Source organism: Syzygium oleosum, unplaced genomic scaffold (genome assembly GCF_021117445.2).
Source record: "Syzygium oleosum isolate NSW1041296 unplaced genomic scaffold, Sole_v2.1 Sole_v2.02, whole genome shotgun sequence".
Classification (NCBI taxonomy): Eukaryota; Viridiplantae; Streptophyta; class Magnoliopsida; order Myrtales; family Myrtaceae; genus Syzygium; species Syzygium oleosum.
In genome coordinates, this window is record NW_026607486.1 from 6,484,187 (window position 1) to 6,504,046 (window position 19,860).

General features: G+C 40.3%; 1 protein-coding gene and 1 pseudogene across 1 annotated transcript; one reads left to right on the forward strand and one right to left on the reverse strand.

Moving 5' to 3' along the window:
- Positions 1-808: 808 nt before the first annotated feature.
- On the reverse strand, positions 809-9,062 carry LOC115664102 (putative pentatricopeptide repeat-containing protein At5g40405; annotated as a pseudogene).
- Positions 9,063-15,379: 6,317 nt separating this feature from the next.
- On the forward strand, positions 15,380-18,111 carry LOC115667625 (uncharacterized). Its single transcript, XM_030589189.2, has 5 exons — positions 15,380-15,458; positions 15,739-15,846; positions 15,935-16,054; positions 16,685-16,858; positions 17,785-18,111. The coding sequence occupies exons 3-5, from the start codon at positions 15,953-15,955 to the stop codon at positions 17,860-17,862; spliced, it is 354 nt and encodes a 117-aa protein (XP_030445049.2). The 5' UTR covers positions 15,380-15,458; positions 15,739-15,846; positions 15,935-15,952; the 3' UTR covers positions 17,863-18,111.
- The last annotated feature ends 1,749 nt before the right edge of the window (positions 18,112-19,860 follow it).

A 19,860-nucleotide genomic window follows, 5' to 3' on the forward strand; every position in this document is an offset into this window, starting at 1 on the left:
TCTCTGCCTTTGCTTTGCAAAGGAAGCGCCTATTGACCCACACTTTGCCTCTAATGCAAATTTATTAAGGTTAGAATACATTCCAAGTTGCTTACGGAGAGAGAGAGAGAGAGAGAGAGAGAGAGAGAGAGAGAGAGAGAGATCTTATAGGTACTCTCACTTTCCAAATAACTCCAAGGAAACACCTCTCTGCCTCCATCAACTTTCTATTCTAACAAATTGAAATGAAACTCTACAGAAAAAGTTCTATTTTCACAGCAGTATTGAGAGAGATCTTTGAATTATACAGCAAATCAGGAAAGACTAGCAAAATTTTTGAGTTCCTAGTCGTAGGCTTGTTCGAAAAATCAACTTCCCTAGTGATTCTCCCATCAATGGACCAATAACATTCAAACACAAGGGCCTCCTTGCTCCTAGAATCAATAAAAGGTCCAGGAAACGATCTATGAAAGGCATAGACCTGCACCAAGCGTCAAGCCAACAGCTTGTCCATTTTCCCCTTCCCACCGTTGGAGATGTCGGCGTCAAGGTTGCGTAAAACACACCAATTACACTGCAGAAATTAATTTCATTCTTGCTAAGCTTAGGTATTGGACATTGAACACCGGTTATCAGGGTTCATCCATGCGGTTTTTGTTGACTCCCTGATCATATTGTTCTTGTTCTCTGCTTCATAATCTACAAGACTAGAATTGCTCAATGTAGCCATTGGCTTTCAAAGTGAAACTCAATCGGCAGCCTTCACCTGATTTACTGGGTCAATAGCCCCTGAGGTCAAGGACAAAAGAATAGTCTTTTGTTTGCAAATTCATGTGGCCGGATATGTGAAAATAGAACAGACTGATATGGGTTCATGATTTGTCAGTAAAAAGCTCTCGATGTTTGGCTTTGGATTCATGGACAAACAATGCATGAGAAGATACACTGCCAATAATAATTGCACAACTGAACTGTATATCGTCACCAATAATCCCTGCAAGAGCACCCACCACCCTTGAAATGGTGAAACCTATTATTGTCCCTCACAACAATTTACTAATCAAAAGTTCGAGAAACAATTTTCATAAAATCATGACAATCCCAACAGATCCTAAGGTTTTTAACAACTCTTATAGGAACGTCTTTCTTCAATCTGATCAAACCAAATGCAGTGGCAATCTTCTCACTGTGTAGAGCCAGAGCATTCTCTTTCTCTTCTTCTTCTATATCGAACAAAACGGGGTTCATGTTGGCCATGTACCCTGATAATCTCAGCCTCCTGAAGATCTCACCCAACATCACTTTAATTTCGTTATACATTTGGTGGGAGTTATCTCCAACAAAGAACTCATGAACTTCACCATCAACTTCTACAACACTGCAGCCCGAAAGCTTCTTCATGCCTCTGGACTTCATTACCTGCCGCACATGGCTTACATCTTCCCAGCTTTTGTTATCAGCGTAGATATTGGACAAAAGCACATAAGCACCATGACTCTTTGCTTCAAGCTCCACCATCTTTCTTGAGGCAAGCTCGCCTATTTCCATATTCTTGTGAATTTTACATGCATTTAGTAAAGCTCCCCAAGCGCCAGCATGAGGCTCCACCGGCATGTCCTTGATGAAATTTAACGCTTCATTTAAACAGCCAGCTCGGCCATACAAATCAACCATGCAGCCATAATGCTCCAGTTCAGGCTGGATTCCATACAACTTGGTCATTGAGGCAAAATGCTTACAGCCTTCCTCGACTAGTCCAACCACACTGCAGCCTCTCAATACCGACACAAACGTCACTTCATTCGGGAGAACCCCATCTTTCTTCATGAGCGAGAAAAGCTCGAGGCATTCCCTACCGGCTCCATTCATGGCTAGTCCATTCATGGCACTACTCCATGTGTAAACGTTGTTGAGATGTAAGTGTTCGTATGTACAAAATAAAGTTGTTCGACAAACCTGAAATGAATAATTAGAATTTGACGAATGATCTGAGCCCAACGAATTCACATTGTGTCCTTAAGACAATTTGTCCCCTCTATCGGTACCCAAGGTTGTTGAACAATTGCCTCCCAGGATAGAACGGATCGCCTTTCCAATGAAGCGGTACTTCTTCAAAGGAAACCTTCGAACACAAGTTTGTGGAATAATTGCACGAATGACAATGAAGAAGAACAATGATTATGTGAAAAAATGGCTCACGGGGTAGAGAATGCCGAGAATGTGAAAATATATGTTCGAAAAAATGAATAGTCACGAAGAGCCCGTTCAGTTATAGATGGGATTGAACAATCACCAAGAACTGAACAAATTCATTCAGTTGACAGACGGTTATCGATCACGAACTGACATGTCTGTCCGAAGAAAAAATTAACTTCTAAGAACCAAACATATCTGTTTGGGAAAATAAAACCGATGACCCGATCCGAGCCGGCTTTTTCGTTTGGGCGAATCGAACCTCACGAACAGACATGTTTGTTTGTCCAAAATAAATAAATAAATAATTGCTAACAAAACGTGCCTGTTCGGAAAAAAAATAAAAACCGATGGAATGGACCCGGTCGGACGGACGGTGGCGGCAGCGCGCACGTGGGGGGGATCGACCTAGCTTAGCGTAGGTCCTCTCCCTTCCACAAAAGTGGGGTACCCCTTGGGGCCCAAACCCATTTGAGAGGCTCATCTAAATAAATCATCTCCCATCACAACTTCTATCCAATGTGGGACTATTTCCATCTACACTTCTCATTCACAATTTATGGATTTTGGATACTAAAATCCCAACAATCCCCCACATGAATGAGAAGTTCAGATATCATGACTCTTCGTGTATGCATGAGATGCAATGTGCGATTATTCCATGAGAGAACGTTGCATTGGGATAAGTAGTCTGAGGCTTTAAACTTTCCCTAGTGAGACCTGTCGGACTTACTCGGTCAATCAGTAGACTTGATGTCTTTGAACTGTCGACCTTCGGTATAAGTTAAGACAATAGAAATCACACAATTATCTCTCAAACAAAGTTGGTTCTCACTGGTGTGTTCGTTTTGGCCATGAACACAACCTGGTTTCATGGGTGCTTTGAAGAATTTGGCCTTTCAAATTCTTCATAGAAGTGGCCCTCACTTCACACTCACATAGGTGATTTCTGATTGTGTGGTATATTACATACTCGAATCATAATCATTAAAAGCTTACACTTAACCTCCACATATTAGTATCGTCTCCATATGGGAATGAGTAAGAGTTGACAGTACACTACTCCGCCTGGTTGTCCCTTTGAACCTAGATCTTGGGATCTCTAGTCAACTAGGTAGGGTTTCTGCTATGATGACTTATTTTATAGGCCTTAAACCCATTCCCCTTGATGTTTTTACAACCAACTCTCTAGTTAGGCCTTTTGCTAATGGATTTGCAACATTATCTTTTGACTTCACATAGTCAATCGTGATAATTCCACTAAAGAGTAGTTGTCTTATAGTATCGTGTCTTCAACGTATATGTCGGGACTTTCCGTTAGACATGACATTCCTTGCCCTGCCTAGTGCCGCTTGACTATCACAATGAATGCACACAGCTGGCATTGGTTTAGACCAATTAGGAATGTCTTCTAGGAAATTTCGAAGCCACTTAGCTTCTTCATCGGCCTTATCCAAAGCAATGAATTCTGCTTCCATAGTAGACCTTGCAATACAAGTTTGTTTGGATGACTTCCAAGACACTGCTCCCTCACCAAGTATAAACACATACCAACTTATGGATTTTGCGTCTCTTGTGCCGGTTATCCAATTTGCATCACAGTATCCTTCAAGTACCGTTGGATACTATGTGTAGTGCAAAGCATAATTTTGAGTGTGCTTCAAATAGCCCAATACACGTTTCATAGCTTTCCAATGATTTTCATTTGGACTAATTGTAAATCGACTTAGCTTGCTCACAGCACAAGCTATGTCTAGCCTAGTACAGTTCATGACATACAGTAGACTGCCTAGTATACTAGCATACTCATTTTGAGCTTTGCTTTCACCAGTATTCTTTGAAAGATGTAAATTAAAATCTATCGGAGTCTTTACTGGTACAATGTCTAGATTCTTGCACTTTCCAAGAATCGTCTCAATATAATGGGACTGTGATAGAGCTAATCCTCCAGATGTCTTGTGAATTTTAATTCCTAAAATAACATCTGCGACCCCCATATCTTTCATATCAAATTTACTTGTGAGTATTCGTTCGGTCGTATTGACAACCGCACTATTGCTACCCATTATAAGCATGTCATCTACATACAAGCACAAAATAGCAAAACCATTATGAGTGTTCTTAACATATACACATTTATCACACTCATTAATCTTAAAACCATTCAACAACATGACTTGGTCGAATTTAGCATGTCATTGTTTTGGTGCTTGTTTCAATACATAGAGTGACTTGATAAGCCAACATACTTTCTTCTCTTGTCTTGGAACAATGAACCCTTCGGGTTGTTCCAAATATATTTCTTCTTTCAAATCCCCATTTAAGAAAGCCGTTTTAACATCCATTTGATGGATTTCAAGCCTATACGCCGCTGCTATGGCAATTAGCATCCTTATAGATGTAATTCTAGTAACAGGTGAATAAGTATCAAAATAATCAAGGCCTTCTCGTTGCTTGTATCCTTTTACCACAAGCCTAGCTTTATATTTATCAATAGTACCATCCGCTTTTGTTTTCCTCTTGAAAATCCACTTACATTGTAGTGGTTTATTACCAGGAGGGAGGTCAACTAATTCCCATGTATGATTTGACAAGATGGATTCAACTTCACTATTGATAGCTTCTTTCTAGAACGGGGCTTCTGGGGATGTTATTGCCTCTTTAAAGATCTGAGGCTCATTCTCTAACAAATATGTTAGAAAATCATTTCCAAATGACTTAAAAGTTCTTTGTCTTTTACTACGTCTAGGTTCATCCTCTATAGGATCGCTTTTAGGTATAGTATCCCGAGGCCTCTTATCATTGTTAATTGGCTCATATACTATGTTATACGGAAATATATTTTCAAAGAACGAAGCATCCCTTGACTCAATGATCGTATTAACATATATATCGGGGACCTCAGACTTATGAACAAGAAATCGATATGCATTACTATCAATAGCATATCCAATAAAGACACAATCAACGGTTTTCGGTCCTATTTTAACCTTTTTAGGTTTAGGAATCACAACCTTAGCTAGGCACCCCCACACTTTGAGATATTTTTTAATTATGCGTTCTACCTTTCCACTTCTCATAGGGAGTTTGTTATGTCTTTCTGTGGGTTACTCTATTCAAAATAAAATTCGCCGTCAAAACAGCTTCCCCCCACAAATTCTGTGGTAAACCGGAACTATTCAACAATGCATTCATTGTTTCCTTTAAAGACAGGTTTTTCCTTTCCGCCACTCCATTAACTTGTGGCGCATAAGGAAGAGTAATTTGGTGAATAATACCAAACTCAGAACAAATTTTTTCAAAAGGAAATTCATATTCACCTCCTCTGTCACTTCTTATCATCTTAATTTTCTTATTTAACTGAGTTTCAACTTCGGACTTATAAGTTCTAAAAGCATTCACAGCCTCATCTTTGCTACTAAGCAAATAAACATAATAATACCTCGAGCAGTCATCTATAAACGTTATAAAATATTTCTTACCAGCTCTTGACGGTATTGCTTTCAAATCACAAATGTCTGTGTGTATTAAATCTAAAGGTTCTGTGATTCTATTATCTATAGAATGAAAAGGAGGCTTAGAAAATTTTGATTCAACACATACTTGGCATTTTTCACTTGGACAGTCGAATTTTAGCAATAACCCCATGTTGATTAATTTCTTTATTGACTTATAATTAACATGTCCTAGTCTAGCATGCCATAAATTAGGAGACTCAAGCACATAAGCAGAAACAACTTTATTCATAACATCATTGGGTACAACAGTCATTACATTCAACTTGAATAGACCATCACTAAGGTAACCCTTTCCTACATATATCTCATTTTTGGAGAGTACAAACTTATTAGATACAAACACCAACTTGAAACCATTCTTGCTAAGAAGAGATCCGGACATTAAATTCTTACGTATGTCTGGCACATGTAGCACATTGTTTAATGTCACAACTTTCCCAGATGTCATCTTCAAAGCAACCTTTCCAACACCTTCAACCTTAGAGGTTGATGAATTACCCATGTAGAGTTTTTCATCACCTTCCATAGGCATGTATGATGAGAACATAGATTTATTGGCGCATATATGACGAGTTGCTCTAGTATCAATCCACCACTCTTTGGGGTTTCCCACCATGTTGCACTCGGATATCATAGCAGTAAGATTGATATCATCAACACCATTGGAAATCTGTTCCACCACAGTCGCCTGAGTCATCTTTTTTTTCTTGGCTCTACAGTCTTTGGCACGATGTCCAGACTTTCCACAATTGTAGCATTTGCCAATGAATTTTTTCAGGCCTTGGGTGGATCCCTATCCATAGTTTTTCCTCTTCTTGTTGGTTTTTTATCCTTCTTCAACAACGTTAGCCCTTGAGACCGCCAGATTGCTGCCAACTTTCTTCTCGAAATTCCTATTGTCTTCCTCTATCCTCAATCGAACAATTAAGGCTTCAAGTGATAATTCCTTTCTCTTGTATTTGAGATAGTTCTTGAAATCTTTCCAAGACGGTGGCAACTTTTCAATGAAAGCAGCCACTTGAATTGATTCACTAATCATCATACCTTCAGCATGAATGTCATGCATGATCACTTGAAGTTCTTGAACTTAACTCAAGACTGTTTTAGAATCTACCATCTTGAAGTCTAGAAATTTGCCGATGATGAATTCCTTCAACCCAGCATCTTTCGTTTTGTATTTATTGTCCAAACTTTCCCACAACTCCTTAGCCATTTTCAGCGGACTATAGACGTTGTAGAGGGAATTGTCTAGACCATTGAGGATATAGTTGCGACACAGGAAGTCAGAATGCTTCCATGCATCTACAGCAGCAACATTTTCTTTGTTTGTCTCTCCTTCATCCAACTTCGGAGCATCCTCCATGAGGAACCTTGCCAAGTTCAAAGTGGTGAGATAGAACAACATCTTCTGTTGCCATCTCTTGAAGTCAGCCCCATTGAATTTTTCCGGCTTCTCTCCATGAGTCGGAACAGACGCAATAGGCGTCATTGATGTTGTAGCCATTTCTGACACGAAGACAGAAATGATTGAGAAATACAATTATACAAACACGATCAAATTGTCCTGAAATTGTTGAGATGTAAGTGTTCGTATGTGCAAAATAAAGTTGTTCGACAAACCTGAAATGAGTAATCCGAATTTGACGAATGATCCGAGCCCAACGAATTCACGTTGTGTCCTTAAGACAATTTGTCCCATCTATCGGTACCCAAGGTTGTTGAACAATTGCCTCCCAGGATAGAACGGATCGCCTATCCAATGAAGCGGTACTTCTTCAAGGGAAACCTTCGAATGCAAGTTTGCGGAATAATCGCACGAATGACAATGAAGAAGAACAATGATTATGCGAAAAAATGGCTCGCGGGGTAGAGAATGCCGAGAATGCGAAAATATATGTTCGAAAAAATGAATAGTCACGAAGAGCCTGTTCAGTTATAGATGGGATTGAACAGTCACCAAGAACCGAACAAATTCGTTCGATTGACAGACGGTTATCGGTCACGAGCTAACATGTCTGTCCGAAGAAAAAATTAACTTCTAAGAACTGAACATGTCTGTTCGGGAAAAATAAAACCGATGACCCGATCCGAGCCAGCTTTTTCGTTCGGGCGAATCGAACCTCATGAACAGACATGTTTGTTTGTCCAAAATAAATAAATAAATAATTTCTAACAAAACATGTCTATTTGGGAAAAAATAAAAATTGATGGAATGGACCCGGCCGGATGGACGGCGCGTGTGCGGAGGGGACCGACCTAGCTTGGCGTAGGTCCTCTCCCTTCCACAAAAGTGGAGTACCCCTTGGGGCCCAAACCTATTTGAGAGGCTCATCTAAATAAACCATCTCCCATTACAACTTCTATCCAATATGGGACTATTTCCATCTACACTTCTCATTCACAATTTATGGATTTTGGATACTAAAATCCCAACGAACATTCCTTTCTTTCATCCCCCAGAAGACCTCCATGGCCTTATCCATGTCACCGCATTTGGCATACATATCAATCAATGCAGTTCCTAGCGTCAACGTCATCCGAAGCCTGCTCTTTTTAATATATACATGAGCCTACCTCCCTTGATCCAGCGCACCTAATTGAGTGCACGCAGATAGAACCGGAACCAAAGAAGGCTCATTGACCTTCACACCTTCCAGTTGCATCTCATGGAACAAATTCAAGGCCTCCCTCGATTCCCCACACTGGGCATACCCTGCAATCATCGCATTCCAAGCAACAGTATCTCTCTCGGGCATTTCGTCAAACAGCTGCTTAGCGAACGCGACATCGCCATACTTGGCGGAAGCACTCAGCATTGCCGTCTGACACACCACGTCACGATCAAGAATCCCTCCAAACACCCTACGACACGATTCTAAACTACCCATCTCGTTGTACATAATAATCAAACCACTCTGAACATGCGGGTCGCCCGCGAACCCATGTCTCACAAGCGCGCCGTGGACCGATTCCCCCACGCCACGCGCCGGAAGCTGCGCGCACGCGCGGACCAAGAAATTGAAAGTGCAATTGTCCGGCAACAAGCCGCAGCGCCGAATCCTGTTGTAGTAGCTGAAGCTCTTCTGCGGGGTCGGGCTCTTGGAGTGGACCCTGATCATGGAATTCAAGCCGAACAGAGTCGGGTTCTCGCATCGGTCGAGGACCCGGCTGGAGTGCTCGAGGTTCTCGGGGTTCCTGAGGGCGACGGCGGCGACGAATTGGCCCAAGAACTGGGGCTCGTTGAGGAGGCCGCCGAGGAGGAGGTGGGCGTGGATTTGCAGGAGCTCTCGGAGGGTGGTGGAGGGATCGATCAGGCAGATGCTCGGGTGTTTCGCAATGCTTCTGAGCGAACTCATGGCCCCGTGGCGCTTGGAGCGCTTCTTGGGTCATGTCTGAATCTCCCGCTGCCTTTACTGCGTTCGGCTTTGAGGATTTTTCGGAGCATCCGAGGAAATCAACTCTGGTGGGTCTTGGGGGTGTTCCCGCGTTTCAAAAGGTCGGTTCGTTGGTAAATAAGAAGGGGAAAATGTTCTGGAAATACGAAATATTTGTGTTAGGGTAGATTAATCTTTAAAAAAAAAATTTACGCGATAAGTGCACCAAAAATCCTAAAACTTATCATGAAAATACAATGGAGTCATCAAACATTCAAAAGGTACAATCAAGTTTTAAAATTTATCATGAAAGTGTAATCGAGTCCTACAACGGAATGACTTGATTGGACCAATTTGATAAGTTCTAGGATTAGATTGCACTTTTTGAAAGTTTTATAACTCGATTGCACTTTCGTAATAAGTTTTAGGGCTTAATTACACTTTTGAAAAGTTATAAGAATAAATTACACTTTCGTGACAAATTTTAAGACTTCTTTTTAATACACTAATTCCTTTTTCTTTTAAAAAATTCAGAACCTCTCAAATCCTTTTGCTTTTATAACTCCCTTTAAGAGCAAACAAATTGCCTTAAATTGGCATTTTTTGTGACAAATTAATTACTTGTCGAATCTTTTCTTTAAAGGAAAATATATCCGTCTCATATTGTTATATTTTGTGGCAAATTAATTAGTTCCAATGTTTCGACCAAAAAAGACTTAGTTCCAATGTCTCATTTTAATAGTCCGAGATAGTCATCTCCTATAGTGATCTTTTCAGGAAAAATAATTAGAATATGATTTTAGAAACAAACATATCTACCTCATATGGTGGTGTTCTCCGATAATTTGATTTGCATCTGGCTTTAAATTCGACGCAAAGAAAACATTATTTGCCAAATCTAAACTCTAGTCACAATTTTTGCCAATATGTATTACCCAAGATTCACATTCAAGAATTGAAATGCACGATAAAATGCTCACCCTCATCTTTATTTAAGAACAAATATAAGATGTGTAAATTAATAACATAGTGTTTGTCCAAGAAATATCCAAGAAATAAATTAAATTGCATAGTGTTTGTCCAAGATTTAGTGAAAAAAAAAAAAAAAAACTTTCTCCGGAATCATCTTCCAATAGCTATCCTCTAGATGTAGATAATAGTCAGTTCTTGACCTCTAATGATGGGATAAGGACACTCGAAGTGCCATAACTTTTGTACAGCGCTCACTTGAATGTCATAACTTTTTTTTGACTCACTTAAGTGCCAAAAATTTGAAAAAGTAATCACTTGAGTGCCAAATGCCATTTGGCAGCCGGAAAATCTGATGTGGCTTCGCCGGAGCTGACGTTGATAATTTTTTAATATTTTTTTGATTTTTTGAATTTTTTTATTATTAATTTTTTTTATTTTTTTATTTTTGCAAATTTTTTTTTTCAATTCCGGCTATGAAGGCCTCGCACAGATTGGGAAAGGGCCGCCATGCCCTTGGCCACGAAGGCCCTGGGCGAGGCCGCGAAGGCTGTCTCGCCGACCGTGGGCGAGGCGGCCTCGCCAGATCTGGTGAAAACCTTCACCGCTGCGGGCGAGGGCCTTGCCACTTCGTCCACGCTAGCAAGGCCGCGATGGCCTTGCCAAGGGTTTTCGCAGCCATGGGCAAGGCGGCCTCGCCGGATCTGGCGAGAGCCTTCGCCGCCGCGCCCGCCACCAGTGAGGCCATGATGGCCTCGCCAAGGGCGTTCGCGGTCGCGGGCGAGGCGACCTTGCCGGATTTGGCGAGAGTCTTCATGGCCACAGGTGAGGCGACCGCCGGCAAGGGTCACCGATGACCCTCGCCAACCTTGAAAAAAGAAAAAAAATTAAAATTAAAAAAATGAATAAAATAAAATAAAATTACATTAAAAAATCCACGTCAGATTGAAAAATTAATTAAAAAATTCATGTCAATCCATTTGCTGGAAATGGCACTCAAGTGATCTATTTTCGCCGGAAGTGGCACTCAAATAATCTATTTTACTCCGATGTGGCAGTCAAGTGAGCCAAAAAAAAGTTATGACACTCAAGTGAGCGCCGTATAAAAGTTATGGCACTCCTAGTGTCCTTATCCCTCCAATGATCAATTTGAGGTCCAAGGCCACTTTCTAGGTGCATCTATATAACCCAAATTAGAGAATGTTGATATAGGACCAAGCACAAAATTTCAAAGTAATAATGTAAGATAAAACCCAATTAACAACTGGGTCACGGAGCATGATGGGAAGCAACAATTGCTTCAGTAACTTCTCCAACACTTCTGTAGCTTCCATGATGGCTGAACTAGTGAACCAGTGTTGATATTCCTGAACTTAACTATTTTTATATCTGCTGTTGATATCATAGATAGATTGCATTTTAACAAACATATCTAGTAATTGATTTCGACTTCTCTATTTGTCACTATTTTTCCCCAATTAGCAAAACATACTTTTAAGCTTCATAAATTGACTCGAAATTTTTTTTTTCGCCTTTTAATGTATAATTTTCAACATCATAAATAACTTATGTTGAATAATTGATATCACAAGTATTTTAATAATTAAGTTTTATCTTTATCTGCGTTAGTTTTTTCTCCACTCTTTTTATGTGAAGTGGCTTTAGGGGTGAGCATGGTTTCGGGTTCTACCCTGGAGCCTGAGAACCTGACCGATAGGAACCTGTAGGTTCTAGGTTTCAAGATATGCAGGGTAGGTTCCAGGTTCTAAAAATTGGGAAACCTATTTCAACGGGTAGGTTCCAGGTTCTAAGTACACATATCTAGAATCTGGAACCTGGAACTTGAAACCTAAGTAAGTTTTTTGTGTTTTTTCTTGGTCTATATTTTTATATGATCATGTGGTGTTTCATGGCATTAGATGATGAGTGTATAATCTGAAATCACTAGTCCGAGCTTTCATTTTATGACTTGTTAATGTTTCATATTCTTCGTATGTCTAAATATAAGTTGTGGTCAGTAGATCATAACAACAAGTGATGGTCATTAAAAGTGATGATTTATTGCAATTGTTCAATTAATAATACAGATGAAACCTGAATAGACCCTAGAACCAACCTGGAACTTTTGATAAGGTAGGTTCCAAATTTCAAAAAATGAAGAACCTATTTTTATGGGTAGGTTTCAGGTGGAACCTATACGAAACATGGAACCACTCACCCCTAGTATCGATTCACGCAATGATTTCTCATTTTAATTGTATTTATTTGAACCATAATGCCAGGAAAACTAGTTTTTGTATTCTCTTTGGTAAATGACAAGCTTCTTTAGTATTGTTGCATTCATTTTCGTTTCGTTTAATTAAAAATGAAATAAAAAAAGAACCTATTAGACTTTGGAACTTATCTTGGAACCTGTGACAGGATAGGTTCCAGGTTCCAAGTTTCGACGGGTAGGTTCCAGGTTTCAAAAAATGAGGAACTTGTACTCGATAGTAGGTTCTAGGTTCCAGGTAGAACCTATAAGGAACCGGAACTGCTCACCTCTAAGTGGCTCTTGATGATTGGATAAAAACTTGATACTAGTTTGAAAATTGCTTTGTTATGTGTCTAAACAAGAAGGAAAAGGCTCTTGGGCTTTGGCTCGTCCTTTTTGGTTCGGGCCTAAGCTTTAGGCTAGGGCAAAAATGTCCAAAAGACCTGATACAACAAAAGCATAAGATAAAAATTCTTTTTCTAGATTGAAATCTGTAAAAGAAGTATATGGAATCATGGTGATGTTCTTACTTGTTTTGACTCTTGAGAAAGAGAAATATCTACGGGAATACGACATCGTATTGGTCCTGAATATGCCGATCCTTCGAGAATTCTTCAAGCTTTGGCAGATGGGACGAAACTTATTTTCATAGAAAATATTTTTCCATTTAGAGGAGATACTCATTTATCCACAGCGTTATATCAGTTTCACCAAGTTATTCAGTAATTCCTTTTAGTTATCATATTGTTTTATCCGATCTCAATATCGGTGTTTTTTTTAAGAATTGCCATTTTCAGTATTGCTCCCATTGGACTTCTTATGTCAGGATTCCTTTCCAGGGAGTCTACAAGCCGCTGCTCAATTGATTAGCTGTGAAATACCATTAACTCTTCGTGTGTTCATCAATATCTTCACGTGCGCATTCGTTAAATTGGAAACTTTTCTTCTCTTTATTCCTTTCTTTTTCGAAAAGAAATTGAATAGATATCTCCTTTTCTTTTTTAAATTCATCATTCAGTTCGATGACCTAAATCAGATAGTTGCACGAGTGAGAGAAAATACAAGAATACGAAAAATAAGTAAATATGAGCAAGACTTTAACGCCCAACACCAACTCCGGCCCGCCCCATAATCCTTTCTTTGATGGGCTTTTAGAGGTGAATACTGAATAGTCCAATCTGAGCAAAGCAGGGTTTTTGAAAACTTGGCTGGGGTTTCTCTCTCTCCTGCAGCTCAGCCGTTAGTCCATCACCGCCTCCCGCCGCCGCACGGAGCTTCCGGTAATCTCTCTCTCTCGCTCGCTTGCTCGCTTAAGCCTGAACTCTGTTGGGTTTCAGCTGAATCGACCCGCCGGCTTTCCCGTTTCCCGGTGAATGCATCCGGATGTATTCGCCGATTCGAGCGTGTGCGATGCTGGAAATGATTCAGGGAAAGCGGTGGAAGTTTCGTTCTTATGGCGGCTGTTGCTTTGTTCTGCTTGGCGGCAGATGAGGAGGAGGTGACGGTTCCCGACGAAGTTAGGGACATGGCGGCATTGTCGATTTCCAGGAGGGTGTTGCGGTCGCTCGAGCCGTTGGGCCAGTGGAGGCATGTCGGCTCGGTTTCGGCCGCGAATGGCTCTTTGCTCCGCGGATTTTACTAGATCAAATGCTTTCGATGGTGTATTGCGAGTGAAATCATAATTTTGGATGTTTCAATTTCTTTATTATTTGTCTTTGAATGTGCTCTCGGCTTTGCTCTATAACCTTAGTGGTTTCTTCCTATTGAAGAAGCAGACTTGGGTTGTCTTACTTTCTACTGTCTAGAGTATAGCAGTTGATTGATGAACATGAGATAAGGCCATCCTTAGCTTTGACTCTTGACATCGGGGTGTGTTTTATGTAACTGTGTGTAGGACGGTGCTTTTTTCTTTGGTCGTCGAAGGCTATCAACCTCAATACTGACTCCTAATGGTGAAGCTGACTTCCCTTCTGACTTATTGTCCAAGAAGGAAGTAATCGTGCCTGATCGCGAGATAGGTATGGATGAAATGTGCTTTACAGTGTCTTTCTTGTAAAAGATACAGAGAATTATAATGACTATCTTTTACATGTGTCGATAGCCCTTGGAAATGCAACTTGAAATGTAGAAAAATAAGCCACGAATTGCTTAGGAAACAAGGCAAAGCATGAATTGGTCCAGTGGTTTGAAATGTCTTGCAGAACTAATAATGTTATAAGAGTTCTCAAGAATATATTTCCTTGAATATTTCATGTATTAAAATGATTTTCATGATTGTTAAGTGAATGCAGGATATTCTATAGTGGCTTATCCGTTATATTTGCTTTTCAATGGGAGATATCAGCATTCTGCTTATTCGCCGTAGTATTATACTCATAAGACGTTCTTTCAGGACTTTACCAGGACCTTGTAATTCCAGTGACGAACTTTCTTGGTGAAGATAAGGGCTTGATAAAAACCCCCATATTTTTTTCAAAAAAAAAAAAAAAAAAAAAAAAAAAAAAAAAAAAAAAAAATTAAAAAAAAAAAAAAAAAAAAAAAAAAAAAAAAAAAAATAATATTTAAAAAAAAAAAAAAAAAAAAAAAAAAAAAAAAAAAAAAAAAAAAAAAAAAAAAAAAAAAAAAAAAAAAAAAAAAAAAAAAAAAAAAAAAAAAAAAATTAAAAGGTGTGGTTTTTTTTGGGGGGGGGTTTTTTTTTTGTTTTTTTTTTTTTTTTTTTTTTTTTTTTTTTTGTTTTTTTTGGTTTCTTCGAAGGGGCCTCGGGGGGTTTTGTTTTTGTATTTGAAATTTAAAAAATTTTAAAAAACCCCTAAACCCCCCCCTCCCCCCCCCCCCCCACAAACCCCCGTAAGTTCTTTTTTTGGAGTTTGTAGTTGCGAGCTTAAGCTGTGGGGGGGGGCGCGGGGGGGGGAGGAGAAAAGGGAAAGGGGAGGGGGGGGGGGGGGGGGGGGGCTTGGGTTTAAGTGAAGTGAAGATAACCGGGCTTTGTTTTAGATGTTGGTCTTAGCTGAGTATATGGTGTTTTGATGTACCTATAAGAAAAGATATTATTCATCGTTGGGGTTGTGAGATGGCAGCTTGCAAAGTCTTGCTGGAGATGTTTTTGATGTACCTATAAGAAAAGATATTATTCATCGTGTTGTGAGATGGCAGCTTGCAAAACGACAACAGGTTTTGTACAACAATCTTACGCACTCTGAAATCTGGTGTCTGTATTTTCTGTAAATTAATTCATGGCATAGCTTGATCTACTGAATAACACTTCGAATTTTATTTACTGCTCTGAGAAGCATCTAAAATATTGTAGAAGAATGAGAAACCATTGATATACTACTATCTTCCCATTGAATAAGTTATTTTATTTTCTCAGAGTTTTAGAATGCTGAATGCGTTTACTGCTCTGAGAAGCTTCTGTGGGGATTTTTTATTATGTTGACTGGTTGATCTACAGGGTACGCATTCAACTAAAACAATTAGTGAGGTCAGTGGAACAGGCAAAAAACCATGGCGACAGAAGGGCACTGGTCGAGCAAGGCATGGTTCTCAGCGTGGGCCCCAGGTTTGGTTATGTTTTGCCTAATTGTTATAGAGGTCTGATTTACTGAGATGGTGTATGTAAAATATGACTAGCAAATTTTGGATGACAGTTTAGAGGTGGTGCTACAATGCATGGCCCAAAGCCACGAAGCCATGCCATTAAGATCAATAAAAAGGTTAGGCGCCTGGGGCTGAAGATAGCTCTCTCTGCACGGGCGGGGGAAGGAAAGGTGAATCTGTCTCACTGCTCTTCAATTTTTTACTTGTCGATCGTTTCATATGGTAAACCTGTGGGGTTCGACTCAAGGCATCTAAGCAGTGATGATAATTCTGTAATCAAGTTTGTCTTACTTGTAATGTCCTAGAGTCCGTGCCTTGCCTACTTCATTATCCTTGTGCTTATGACCTTCTCCTTTTTGTGAGGAGCAGTATCTTGAGATTTAGGGTCTGTTTTTATTGGATATGAACCTTTTGCTTTCCCTTCAAGATATTGAAAATAAAAATAAAAAATTTATATTAGCAAAGTAGGAAAAAATTCTAAACGGCGTACATATCAATATGTCTTTTGAAAGGTTTTGGGCTTTCAGTTATTCGACATTAAGTAAAATTAAACTTCATACACTAAAGAAAAAGAAAATGTAAAAGACATTCAAAATAGACCCAATCATTCGATTATTTTTGTTACCATCTTGCTATTCAGCAACCTTTTGCTTTGGTACTTGTTATGTTGAACTCTTTACTGCTCTTCATTACCACTATGCCTCAAAATGATCCCATTCTATATTGAAATCTTCCTTTTCTTTTCTCTATCTATGCTGTATATTTGATATAGTATTTCCTGGCTATTGAAAATTGCACAGCTTCTGGTATTTGACGATGTGGAGATCCCAACACACAAGACAAAGAACATCGTAAACTATGTCGAGCAAATGGAGAACACTAAGAAAATTCTGGTTGTGGATGGTGGTCCCATCAATGAGAAGCTGAAATTGGCTGCGCAGAATCAACACTACGTCAACGTGTTACCCTCTATAGTAAGTTTACCTTCTGGTTTTAGATTTTGCATTGTTGAAATTGATTTAGGTAGGCTTGATATTGCATACTAGAATGTTTTCTTACACTGTGTTTGGGTCTGAGAATGCATGAATTTTAACGAGAATGGAGGTGGAGGAATGAATATGAGGGACTATATTCTCTCCTATTGTTGAGAGTAACGGAAATTGAAGGGAGTGAAAATGGAGGGCTTTTCCATTGGAAGGAGATGGAAGCCAAGTTGTGGCAGTGCTACTTAGTGGGCATTGCTCACTCCATTTCTGGAGGGAGCAGGTCAATGTTCCCATTCAGATCAGTTCCCATATTCTATCCAACTCATTTTTTCTTTGGGATGCTCCTTGGGGAAAGAACATTGTCATTCAGGTTGTCTTGCCCAAAATTTATATATACGTGTCTGTTGGTATTTTAGGCATATCCTCTTTCGACTTTATTGATGCAGTTGATAAAATCTTTTTTCTGAAGGACATGCTCCAAGCTTGTCTGGTGATCATAGGTTCATATCATATCGTCGCAGGATATGGACTAATATACGATCAATTGTTGGTACTTTTGGTCTTACGAGATATGGAAATAGTGACAATATTGCAGGAAGGAGTGTCTCTGTATATTTTCTCTTATGATAACTTCTAGTGATGATTAGGAAAACCATCAGGTTGTATATGGAACAAATAATTCTACTTTCATGTCTAGACCGCCTTGTTCACCATTCCACATCTCTAGGCATGTAAAGTAGTTTCCTATTTCGGAAGTTGTTTGATCGCTTATGGCCTGAAAATCTGGCAAGATCACTTTATTCTACGATATCAGTTATAGCACTTGGTAGTAACGCTTTGTTGGGCACATTGTTACGTTCTCTAAAGGGGGTCATTCGGTTCAATAACTGTAATATGATGATATGTGTTTGCAGGGCCTTAATGTATACAGCATCCTGCTACACAACACATTGGTGATGTCCCGTGATGCGGTGAATAGGATTGTTGATTGAATGCATACTCCAATTAACCGTTGATGCTATGGTTTTTTTTTTGTTAGAAAAATTTCCTTTGGAGGGCAAATTTGATGTTTCGTGTTGGTATCTGTGCCAATGTAGGTGTTTTTCTTCTTCCTTTTTTGAGTTCCTGTAATAATTATGTAACTTAGAGCTAGCAATTTTGTGTTTGGCACTGTTTTCTCCTTGTGTTTGAGTATAATGAGCCGGAATGTGCTCTCGCAAATAACATTTTACTTGCTGATCTTAGCCTGTGTCAAAACGTTTTTCTTTTTTCGCACCGTCTGGATGTGTAGCACCAATGACATGCGTGATTTTGTTGTGATTTTGTTCATGCGAAGGTAACGATACCTTGTCCTGATAGGAATGATATATACTGGATTGATGTTGAATCATGAGATGAGGGGAGCAATAATCCCCTATGAAGAATGAGAGAAGTAGCCAATTTCATCTTGTATTGAATATCACTAGACGGGAAAATTACAAAAAAAGTCCTACACCTATTGCAATTGTGTCAATTCAATTTTAAATTTTTTTTTTTTGCAATCAGTTCTAAACCTTTTATAATTGTGTCAATTCAGTCTATCCGGCCACTTTTGGCTGGCCGGCGCTGATGTGGACGCTGTCCGGTGCCGACCGGCTGACATGATAATATTTTAATATTTTATTTTTTATTTTTTCGAATTATTTTTCCTTTCTCTTTTTTTTTCTTTTCCTTCTTTCCCCTAGCCGGATTGGCCGGGGGGAGGCTCGCCGGCGAGGGCGAGCCTCGCCCAGCTCAAGCAAGGGCGGAGCTTGCCATGGCTAGGCAAGCTCGACCTCACCCGGATATGGCAAGGTCTAACCTCGCCATGGCTGTGTGACGGCGAGGCCTCGACCTCGCCGGCATTGGTGAGGGCCGAGGTGGAGCTCGCCATGGCTGGGCAAGGTCGAGCTTGCCTAGCCATGGCGAGCTTTGCCCTCGCCGCCGCTGGGCGAGCTCGACCTCGCCCAGATCTGGCGAGGTCAAGCCTCGCCATGGCTATGCGACGGCGAGGCTCGCCCTCGCCGACACAGGTGAGGGCGGAGCTTGAAATTTTTTTTTTCCTTTCTATGTTTTTTTTTTCGGCCTTTCCTTCTTCCCCCGGACCGGCCAGGGGCTAGGGCCAACGAGACCTCGCCGTCATTAGGCGAGGTGAGGGCGGAGCTCGCCATGGCTGGGCAAGCTTGACCTCACCCACAGCCATGGCGAAGCTCGACCTCGCCAGATCTGGGCGAGGTCGAGCTCGCCCAATGGCGGCGAGGGTAGAGCTCGCCCAGCCATGGCGAGCTCCGCCCTCATCAGAGCTGGGCGAAGCTCGCCCTCCCTAGTGCCGGCGAGGGCGAGCCTCCCCAGTGGCCGGCGAGGTCACCTCGCCGGCGAGCCTCCCCCTAGTCGGACTAGCCAGGAGAAAGAAGGAAAAGAACAAAAAAAAGAGAAAGGAAATAAAATTCGAAAAAAAAAATTAAAATATTGCCATGTTAGCCGGCCAGCGTCCATGTCAACGCCGGATGGACTGAATTGGCACAATTGCAAAAGGTTTAGAACTGAATCGGCAAAAAAAAAAGAGGTTTAGGACTGAATTGGCGGGAAAAGTGCTAAAAAAGTCCTAAACCTTTTGCATTAGTGCTAATTTAGTCATAAACCTTTTTTGGTTATTCATAACTTTTCCATCACTAGACTGAGAAGATCGCAACCATCATAATGGAACTGTATCGGTTGATGCTATGTAATTAACACTGGCATTGTGGAGTTGATGGGTTTTCTTTTGGGGATATTTCATTTTTCCATATTAGGGAAACCCTTCTCTTGCAGCTCGTACTTGCTGAATGTTGACCCATGCCTTTTGGGTACTTGAAAGCGTAGTAAGATGATACCGTTTTCTTTCACAAAGCTTAAAGCTTATAACTGGAGATGTTTCTAATGGACGAATAGATGGGTATTTCAAGTGCGTTCGTTTCGAGAAAAAGTAACCA

Bases quoted from the DNA above. Each gene is read 5' to 3' on its own strand.
- LOC115667625 (XM_030589189.2), top strand. From the start codon at position 15,953: ATGCATGGCCCAAAGCCACGAAGCCATGCCATTAAGATCAATAAAAAG. The intron at 16,055-16,684 runs GTGAATCTGTCT...AAAATTGCACAG, and splicing joins CACGGGCGGGGGAAGGAAAG to CTTCTGGTATTTGACGATGT. The intron at 16,859-17,784 runs GTAAGTTTACCT...ATGTGTTTGCAG, and splicing joins TCAACGTGTTACCCTCTATA to GGCCTTAATGTATACAGCAT.